The following is a 10,500-nucleotide window of genomic DNA, read 5'->3' as shown; positions in this document are numbered from 1 at the left end:
CTAACGCTTTCTGTAATCTCTCCTCTAAAGGTCAGTTTTGATCTCATTTAAAAGCAGTGGAAGCATTCAGTTCTGCATGCCCTATAATAGCCGTTTGATATACAGTGGGACCTTGTTATCCGCTGGGGTTTGGTTCCAGGATCCCCCACGGATAACAAAATCCTTGGATGCTCAAATCCCATTAAATATAATGGCAGAGCAAAATGATGTCCCTTATATAAAATGGAAAATCAAGATTTGCTATTTCGAATTTATACTTTTTAAAAAAATATTTTCAAGATGTGGATGCTTGAATCTGTGGATTAAAAATCTGTGGACAAGGAGGGCCGACTGTACTAAAGCATTTCAGCAAATGTTGATACTGAGAGTTTCAGACACAAACAAATATAAATTAATTACAATTAAGTAAGTATTTAAAATTGTAATTAATTTACACATGCCAGTGTTTGAAACTCCTGTTAAAATAGAACCAGCATGGTGTAGTGGTTTGAGCATTGGACAATGACTCTGGAGATCTGGAGTTGAATCTCTGCTTGGCTATGGAAATCCACTTTGAGTGTGTGGCAAGTCACATACTCTCTGCTTCAGAAGAAGGCAAAAGCAACCCCCTCCTGAACAAATCTAGCCATGAAAATCCTATGATAGGTTCACCTTGGGGTCTCTGTAAGTCAGAAATGGCTTGAAGGCACACAACAACAACAACAACAAATATAACTATCAGAACTGGAAACTGTGCTCAGATGCCTTTTGATGGATCCATGACCACTGGGTTTCACTACTCTGGTTTCTATATCACCCGAGAGAAGAATGAGCCCACTTTACATGGAGGGAGCTTATCCCACACAAGGCATCCATATAACTCTGCCTCTTGATTATGTTTCCTCTCATAATCCTATGTACTGGTAAGGAAAGTGTACCCTCCAGTGAATAAAGTTGATACTGGGAATTTCAGACACAGACAAATATAAATCAATTACAATTAAGTAAGTGTTCTAAATTGTAATTAATTTATATATACCAGCGTTTGAAACTCTTGTTAAAATAGAACCAGCATGGTGTAGTCTGCTTTGAGTGTTGGACTATGATTCTTGAGACCATGGTTTGATGAAACCCAGTGGGTGAACTTGGGCAAGTCACATGCTCTCAGCCTCAGGGGAAGGCAATGGCAAACTTCCTCTGAACAAATCTTGCCAACAAAAGCCCATGACTTATGGCCATAGGGTCGTCATAAGTTGGAACCGACTTGAAGGCACACAGCACACACACAAGTATTTAAAAAACTGAGTGGTTCACATCCTCTCGGGTCCCCTAGCTTCAGGGTTAAAAATGTTAATTTTTTTGTTTACTTTGGATCATCACAACACTCATTCATATTTCATTTTTTGTTTGATATTTTCAGTAGATAGGCAGTAGACCAAGTATAAATTATGCTACAGTTAGAAAAAATGTTCAAAAGGATGGTGAGCTTTAGGTCTGCAGAATCCCTGTTCTCCCAGCCATCCAAGATATGTTGGACAGATCAGTAATCAGAGCTCTTGCTTTTTCTTCGTTTAGTAAAAAGCCATCATTGAGTGTCAATTTTGATCAGAGCTATAGTTTTAAACAATAAGGGGGGCGGTCAACTCTCTGGGTTTCTGCTGTGGCTCTTTCCAAATTATTGCCCTACAAACGTCTTTTAGCCAGAAAGTAGAGTTAAAATACAGCTATAATACAGGAAAATAGACATCTCAATAGTAGAGGGGAGAGGAAGAATAAATTTGGCTCCCTCAATACCACACTTCTGACTGAAATTGTTTTTGCCACATGGTTGTTTTGATTAATGAAATAAGAAAGGACACTTTACACATCTAGCTTAGCACTCACATTTTAGTTATCTTCTCCAAAATTGTAGTACCTTATAATACAGATCTTCAACATGTCTTGTGATATTATGTGTCATCTAGTGTGCACTTAATGAGGATACATCTCAGCTCCACTATTTTAAACCTTGCACAAAGGAATCTAGTAGCGCCTTTAAGACTGAAAGAAAGTTGGTAGCATTAGCTTTTGTAGACTCAAGTCTACAAAAGGTAATGCTGTCAACCTTCCTTCCTTCCTTCCTTCCTTCCTTCCTTCCTTCCTTCCTCTTTCTTTCTGTTAGTCACAAATGTGCTACAAAATCCTTTTGCATACTGATCCAGACTAACATGGCTATGTCCTCAGCATGGGGAATCTCTTACCTGTACCTTAACAGACTTCTTATGGCTATTTTAGAAATAAAAACAAGTTTATAGAAATATATTTTAGAAATGAAACCAGTTTATTGAAATATATTTACTGAAATACAGGCAAAATGTATTTGAAAATAAAATAACCAAAGTAGTCCATGATTTTACAGCAACTATCATGAAACACTCTACTTTCCCCCTTTTAACTTGGTTACAATATTATAAATATCAGATTTTCTTTGAGTAATATACAGTACTTTTTATTTACAAATGACAGAGAAGTCTTAGCAGCAACACAAGTTCCAATGAAGTTCAAATTTCATAAATTTACATAAGCTATAATCAGTCACTAAGTTCTTCTTCATCACTAAAATATGCACTTTTTTTGATCCGTGGCCGTCTCGAATCGGATGTTGAGGGTTCTCCTGCAATCTGTGTTGACCTTTGCTGCTCTTCTTCAATTTTGGCTTGCTGTAAGATGATTGAATGAAAACAAAATGACTACAGAGAAGCCCTGTTGCCAGAGAAGCCAACATCCTATTCAAATGCTTGGGGGCAAAAATGACTGTAGCTCTCTTCTAGCCCCTAGAACAAAATCCGTGGTGGCAAAAATATTCTTTGTGGAAGAACTGACTCATGGATGTAGCCTATCAGCAGCCTGCCTCTCCATTTCTACATGGACTGTCTGTTTTGCATACAAGTGCACATATACACACATACAGCATTTTTCCTGCCCCTCCCTTCAGAAGACACTGGTGCCATTGTCCCTTACCAGTTCATATAGCCACCCACTTCCTCCTCCATAGATTAGACTATTTGGCTGTACTAAAGACTAAGGGAAAGTAACAGTAGAATTCTGAATGGAGCTAAAAAAACCTGCCACTCCACAATGCCATACATCAGGCTGTAAGCCATAAAAAGGGTACCCATTTAAAAAATAAAAATAAAAAACAAACAACCCCCCCAAACATTTAGAATCATCTATATACAATTTTAAATACTGTTTCAAGGGCTTTGCAATGTCAGACATTAAAAACCCATTTAAAATGATCTCTGATGAATAAAATGATGACTACAAGGGGCCCCTGATTTTTGGAGGAACCTGAAATGCTAGTGTAGCCCTCTCGGTTCTGGTTCATGCCTACCCTTGGTTTAAAAATGTGGCAGTAGTCATCAGCCTTAATTGGACTCCAGTCACTAGTGATGCACAAGAACTGATGACCCCAGAGGAAACAGCCCATCCATGTAAATAGATTCATCCAATTCAATGGAGAACAGATGAGCATCTTGATGTGCATCATAACACATTCAGATGTGCACTAACTGGGTGTGCAGCACTCCCTTGATAGGGAGGACAAAGCTTTACATCATATGGAACCAAAGATGCAACCAAAGCTATCATTTGCTCCATTTTCTTCTTTGCTATAAAAAGAACAGAGCATCAGAAGGAAAATATGCCTTTGAATACATGTCTTTTAGTACCTGAAAAGCTATAGCTTGACTGAGGCTATCAAGAGCAGGGTCTTCTCCTTCTTCTTCACTCTCTTCTTCTTCCTCACTGAACAGCATACAAAGAAGGCAGAAACCCACATTAGGCTCTGGGCACTTACTATAAGAAGTAGGTATGTCAAAAGTTGTCTCAGATATATTCATGCACTTACATTTCTTCTTCTGGCTCAATTATTTTCTTCTTTTTCTTCTTTTCTTTCTTTTTGGGTGGTTCACGCTCTCCTAGCATATTCTTAGGACAAGCATAGCTTAAATGTCCTGTTTCCTTAAGGGGAAAAAAGAAAAGGGGGGGGGGAATGGTGAACAGAACTCATGAAGAAAAAGTACAGCCCAGAGAATCAACATATAAACCAATAGATTGATATTTCATTTTTAACATAGTACTACAATGTTATTCTTTCCCTTATAAATTCACAATGTAAGTGAAAGTGTACCTTAGTTACAAGTTAGTTTTTGGGAGTAACAGTGTAGCACCTGGAAGTACTATAATGAAGTAAAAAAGAAACTGCAGTACTTGCAATAGATTTTGCATTCCTTATGAGACTAACATTAGAACTGTGGCAATGTAAGAAGGGTGTGCAATATTGGAGATAATTTATTAAGCCTTTTCAAAATTACATTCAATGATAAAAAATAATCCTGACAATTACCTATCATGTTACTTACCTGGTAACCCAAGAACATGCTTTAACATGAACCAGGTTAAGCAACAACCCAACATTCCTACCAGTGACACTAAATTTACTGTATATACTCATCATTTATAAATTTAAAAATTTATGCCCAAAAATTAACCCCCAAATCCTAGGTCAACGTATTTATGGGTCACTATGGAAATGTGATAGCAGCTCCTTCAGATTTCCCCATGCCGCGCGAAGAGGAGTTTAGCAACAAAGAGCCAGGGTGAAAGAGTCCTGGGTGAATGATTGATATTGCTGTTTAAGAGTTCCCCTCCTACCCATGCATCTGGATGAAATGAAAGCTGAAATGATGAAGAAAAGGCTCAGTGAGTCTCTCTTGTCATACACACTGAAGTAGTCTCCAAGTTTTACCCTCGACCTATCCATGGGTCATGGCAAAATCCATAACTTTCGCCCCAAAACCTGACCTCGACTTATACACGAGGTTGACTTATAGTTGAGTATATATGGTAGTATGCAAAGAAATCTTGTAGCATCTTTGAGACTAACAGAGAGAAAGAAGTAAGGTGGCAGCATAATCTTTCCCTGACTTAAATCTACTTCCTCAGATGCGTGGAGTGAAATGCCTAGGAACACTTTTATAAGTAGGCTGTGTGTGTGAACAGCAACAGAAATGCAAAACTTGGTATGGTGATGAGGTGACAAGTTCTATCATTGGGGGACACACTACCTAACAATAATTCTTACCACCATTCATGTGGTGATCTACTTGTCTTGGTTTTAAGCAACATCTTTCCTCCTGTCTTTGGATGCACCTGCACTGCACAAATAAACTGGTTTGACACAACTTTAACTGCCATGGCTCAATGCTATGGAATTCTGGGAATTGTATTTTTGTGAGACATTTAGCTTTCTCTGTCAGAATGTTCTGGTGCCACAACAAACTACAATTCCCAGAATTCCACAGGACTGAGCAATCACAGTTAAAGCAGAGTGAAAATTGATTATTTATGCAGTGCCTTTGTCTCCGAAGGACAAAGCTAAAGTTGGTTAAATCTGAATTTATCACGTCATCACCATATCTACAAGTTTTGCACTTCTATTACTATTCACACACAGACTGCTTATAAAAGTTTGTTCTTAGGCACTTCACTCCATGCATCTGAGAAAGTAGACTTAAGTCAAGGAAAGCTTATGCTAGCAACGTCTTTCTTTCAGTTAGTCTCAAAGATGCTACAAGATCTCTTTGCATACTGATCCACACTAATATGGCTATGTCTTTGAACTGTAAAATTTACTCACTCCACATTCATAACACTTTGATTTGTCATAGTAGTTTCGCCTCCGGATAAATTCTGCAGCTCTTCCGTTGTCAATAGCAATACTTGCTTTTATTACTCTTCCAAACAGCTAAATGAAAAAGAGAAAAAACTTAACAGTACAATCTTATGTTTCTGAATGCTTTGAAAGCTCTCTCTCAGCAGTGAATTGTCACTTACTTGTTTATTGTTAAGTGCCCGGGAACAATTCTGCGCTGATTCTTTATCCAAGAACAAAATAAATGCAACACCTTTACTCTTTCGGGTATCTTTGTCTTTCATAATTGTAACTCTAAAAGGCAATCAAGGAACTGATATGAATAAAAAGTGTTTTGTTATAGTATCATTCATGATAAACCTCAGCTTTCTGTAACTGTTTTATTCTTGAACTGTAATAGCAAATTTTACATGTCAAAACTCTCTGACAGAAGGAAAGGTACAGTTCACATACTGTTAAAGCATAGAGTGGAGATGGAAAACTTCTTGAGTAGGGCCACTCTGGAGCCTCTAGAACCCATTGGTGGCTGTATTGCTCCTGGACCTGCTGCAGTTCAGAAGGCATTACTAAATTTGCCCACACTGCAGTTGCCACCAAAATCTTAGATCGCCGTCTGCTCACTGGTTCATTAGTAGAAGCTATCAAGTTGGTAAATATGGGCCTGAACAGACAGGCCAAAATAAAGCTGCTTGATGTCAGTTTGGAGGTATGCTGTTTAAATGAAACACACATCTTAAGAGGCCAGAAGCTATGCCAAACCTGCGCTTCAGTCCTTAGCATTGGAGCATGGCTTTGGCGTGGTCTTTGGCCTCTTAGGACACATGCATTATTTAAACAGCATACCTCCAAAGTGACCCGAAGCAGCTTTATTTTGGCCTGTCTGTTTGGGCCCTATCATAGACAGGGCATTTTCAGCAGTGACTCTGCAGCTTTGAAGTGCCCTCCCTTAGGGAAATTCATTTGCTCCACTGCTGTTATCCTACAGACAAGTCCTAAAGACCTTTAACCAGCTTTCATTGTGCTGTAACTCTTTTATTTCTGCTGTTGCTCAAATGTTTTTATTTCTGGTTTTGGTTCATATTTCATTTTATTTGATTCATGTGGAGTCATTTATTGATGTAAACTCATTATATTTCAGTATTCTACTATTGTTTTTGTGTGGTATTACTGTGCTGTTTTACAGTTTTTTGTAAATCAACTTGTGGGGATAATTTATATTGAAATGTAGTTTGAAAATCCAGTTGGTTACACTACTTTCTTCTTTGATACTTTCCACTTCATTTTCTTAAAATGAAAAGCAGCAGTAGCAACAAAACATGCATGCACACACTGGCACAGATGCTTCAGTCTTCAACAAGACAAAAGAAATTATGCTTTCATACAATACAGAATGATTATTTTAAACTTTATTTATATCATACATTGAGATCTTCTTCTTTTTCTGTTTATAGAATTCTTGATTATTAACTAAACAGAAGTGCTTCATTGAAACCACTCTGTCATTAAAATCTGAATCCAAGGGCCCGAACAGACAGGCCAAAATAAAGCTGTTTTGGGTCACATTGGAAGTATGCTGTTTACATGATGCCTGCATCCTAAGAGGCCAGAAGCTGTGCCAAAGCCACGCTTCAGTCCTAAGGACTGAAGCACACCTTTGGCACAGCTTCTGGCCTCTTAGGATGTGTGTATCATTTAAACAGCATACCTTCAATGTGACCCAAAGCAGCTTTATTTTGACCTGTCTGTTTGGGCACCAACTCTCATACCTCAACCAAAAACTATTAATGTTTGAAACACTGCACAATAATGACAATGATAATCAGGAGCAACATACACCTTTTGGGGGGATGGCCAAACCACCATCCATCAAGAAAGAATTGCCAACTGATTCTTCTCTAAATCACCAAACAATTATCTTTCCTACAGTGTAGATCTTGGCTACCCAAGAAACAAGATCTTAACTATCAGATTCCACATTTAAAAATATACAATATATAACATCATCATACTCACTTAACCACTTTGCCATATTTGGAAAAAATCTGGAAAGATACAAGAATGGATTTAACTGTATAGATTATATACAGAAGGCATGTTTTTTCAGATATTAAGGAATAAATCTAATATAAGGACTGATATAATATTATGTGGTTATACATATGAGAAGCCAAGTTAAAATATTTCTTTTAAAGTGCATTCACTTACTCTGTATAAGTCATTATTTGTCAACGAGAAGGGCAAATTAGACACATAAACTGTGCTTTTGCTTGGTGCTAACCCTCCACTCATTTTTTTCCTACAGAGAAATAAAAAAGAAATAGTGAACTTTCATCATAAAGTAGCAGCCATTTCAGTCAATGAATTTATGTTTTAATAATAATAATAATAATAATAATAATAATATTTATTTGTATACCGCCCTGTGGCGAACCAATCCGGGCGGTTGACAACAGTAAATATAACAAGAGTAAAATATAAAATTAAAAACATTATAATCCCTCCCCTCCTTAAGAAAGTATTAAAAAATATGACAGATTAAAAACACAATATCAAAGCATAAAACATAATTAAAACAAACTAAAAACCCTGGTGTCCCTCATAAATTACTCAATGAACTAAAATTTCAGACAGAAAGACCTTGGCTTCCTTCAGATGCTCACATAACCTAATGTTCATGTAAAAATCCAAAATACTTAACACCCCGGATGTTTAAGTAAATGATGCAGCCAGGAGACACAACCATCATGTCCAGGCACACTTGAGTCTGAAAAGTTGTTTTTCCCCCACAAGCTAAATGTCATACTAGAAATTGCAGGGGAGAAACGTGCCTCCTGCAAAGACTACGACCATTCCTAGGACATAAGTTTCTGTTACATCTGATGGAGAGACTGAGTGACGATTCTTATTCTTATTATATTTATTTGTATCCTGCTCTTTTCCCAGGACTGGGACTCAGAGTGACTTCATAGCATTAAAAGCAGTACAATTAAAAACATTAAAAAAAACCCTGTACATTAAAAAGGAATTAAATTATTATGGTATTAAAATAGATAGTTATTAAAAGAATAAAATGTATTTTAAAAAGATAAAACTATTTATGGAGAAAAAACTGTATCAAATTTTTAAAATGGTCCAACATCCCAGCCTGTCCTTATAGCAATTCCTTAAATGCCTGTGTGAACAGGTAGGTCAGGAAGGCCATCAAGTGTCTGTTGGGCAGCACTGGCAGTATTATTTCTTTCTTTATGGCATTTATACCCTGCCCTTCAGCCCTAAAGGCTAGCAGAACGGCTTACAAGTATTATTTTTAATTAGACGGTTCCTTGCCCTCAGGCTTACAATCTAAAAGACACGAGACAAAAGGAGAAGGGAATGGTGAAGGGAAAGGGGTGAGGTCCAGCAGTTCTTCTCTCCCTCTGAGGTGGACTGGAGGGAGGGCTCTCTTTCTTCAGGCTAACCCTGGTGGAGCTGGGCCTGCCTGTTCCCTCCCTCGCAGGCCGAAGGATGACGCTTATCAGTAAAATTAGTAGCTTAGTTTTGATACACAGACCTCCAGTTTTGAGCCAACAGATAAGAACGTGTGAATCACAGCTGAGCAGCGATCGAGGCTGTCATTCAGTTCTACTCTAGGCAACATGAGGATAAACTGAATGGCACTTATCAACGCTTTTATAAACATAACCAGAGCCCAGTTCTTCTATGTCTTCTCAGCAGTCGTGCCAATTTCAAAAGGAATTAATGCTTGTGAAATGCACCCAGAACTGCACCCTCCGTACCAGACTTTGGATGCTTCTTCAGCAGAGAGGTGGGAGAGCCTGGGGTGCTATATTGTTTTAATGTATTTTAAACTTAGCAGTGAACTGCTCTGCCAATGGATTCCTGGGATTTGTAGTCCATCAGAGGAGCCAGAGAAGAGACTAAATACCCCACAAAGCTACAGATCCTTAAAAATCCCATAGCACTGAGCCATGGCAGTTAAAAGTGGGGCCAAAGTGCATGAATTCAGGCCCAACAAAATGTAGGACGCTCAAGCAATAATAATAATAATAATAATAATAATAGATAAAATTGTAGGACATGATGACCAAACACTCATAGAAATATCAATCCATGCTGAATCTTAAGCCCCTGGCTCAAAATGGAGGGCATTTGGGAACTTGGGAACCGAGGACATGGAAGGCGCCAGGCGTCACTAACCGCAGTCACTCAGAGGCCCAGCTCCTCCGCCATGATCCCGCTCCCTCTCTAGCTGTCACTCTGGGACTCCGGCGCCTCCTGATGACGCAACGCAGAGGGAGCACTCGGCGACGGCCATGGCGATCTGGGACAGTGCTCTTTAAGGGATGTTGGACTTCAGCTCCCAGAATCCCAAGCTATTGGCCAACATGGCTGACGCTTCTGGGAGTTGAAGTCCAAAATCTCTTAAAGGGAACAGTTTGGGGACCAGTGATCTGGGATACATACTGCACAAACACAAACATCATCTAGTTGGCTTTTAACGGATGCTGTATCTACCTTAAGTAATCCTTCATCATAAATTTCTCTCTCTATATAAAGGTTCATGGCAAATGATTGGGCAGAGTTGGAGCTGAGGAAGATATATATATATATACACACATACACAGTACATGCACATCTTCCTCAGTATATGTGTGTGTGTGTAGATATATATATATATATATATGGCTTTTAACTGATGTTGTATCTACACATATATTCATGGCAAATGATTGGGGAGAGGTGAAGCTGAGGAATATATATGTGTGTGTGTGTGTGTGTGTGTGTATACATATACTGTACATACACACATAATCAAGTTGGCTTTT

At 38.4% G+C, this 10,500-nt stretch overlaps 1 protein-coding gene across 2 annotated transcripts; it reads right to left on the bottom strand.

Moving 5' to 3' along the window:
• Positions 1–2,276: 2,276 nt before the first annotated feature.
• On the bottom strand, positions 2,277–9,999 carry ZCRB1 (zinc finger CCHC-type and RNA binding motif containing 1). 2 transcript variants are annotated; one of them, XM_089524277.1, is made up of 8 exons: positions 9,872–9,999; positions 7,880–7,970; positions 7,688–7,716; positions 5,857–5,968; positions 5,660–5,767; positions 3,869–3,981; positions 3,690–3,765; positions 2,277–2,678 (listed from the first exon to the last, which is right to left on the bottom strand). In XM_089524277.1, exons 2-8 carry the CDS (start codon positions 7,961–7,963, stop codon positions 2,550–2,552), a joined length of 651 nt encoding a protein of 216 aa, XP_089380403.1. In that variant the 5' UTR covers positions 7,964–7,970; positions 9,872–9,999; the 3' UTR covers positions 2,277–2,549. The 2 variants fall into 2 exon arrangements, with proteins under 2 accessions (XP_089380403.1, XP_089380404.1); XM_089524278.1 differs by lacking the exon at positions 9,872–9,999 and adding an exon at positions 9,225–9,553.
• Positions 10,000–10,500: the final 501 nt, after the last annotated feature.

This window comes from Sceloporus occidentalis, unplaced genomic scaffold (genome assembly GCF_023333645.1).
Source record: "Sceloporus occidentalis isolate IW3139 unplaced genomic scaffold, rSceOcc1.0.p SCAF_5, whole genome shotgun sequence".
Lineage (NCBI taxonomy): Eukaryota > Metazoa > Chordata > Lepidosauria > Squamata > Phrynosomatidae > Sceloporus > Sceloporus occidentalis.
The sequence above is the reverse complement of the archived record's forward strand: the minus strand, read 5'-3'. Positions and strand labels throughout refer to the sequence as shown.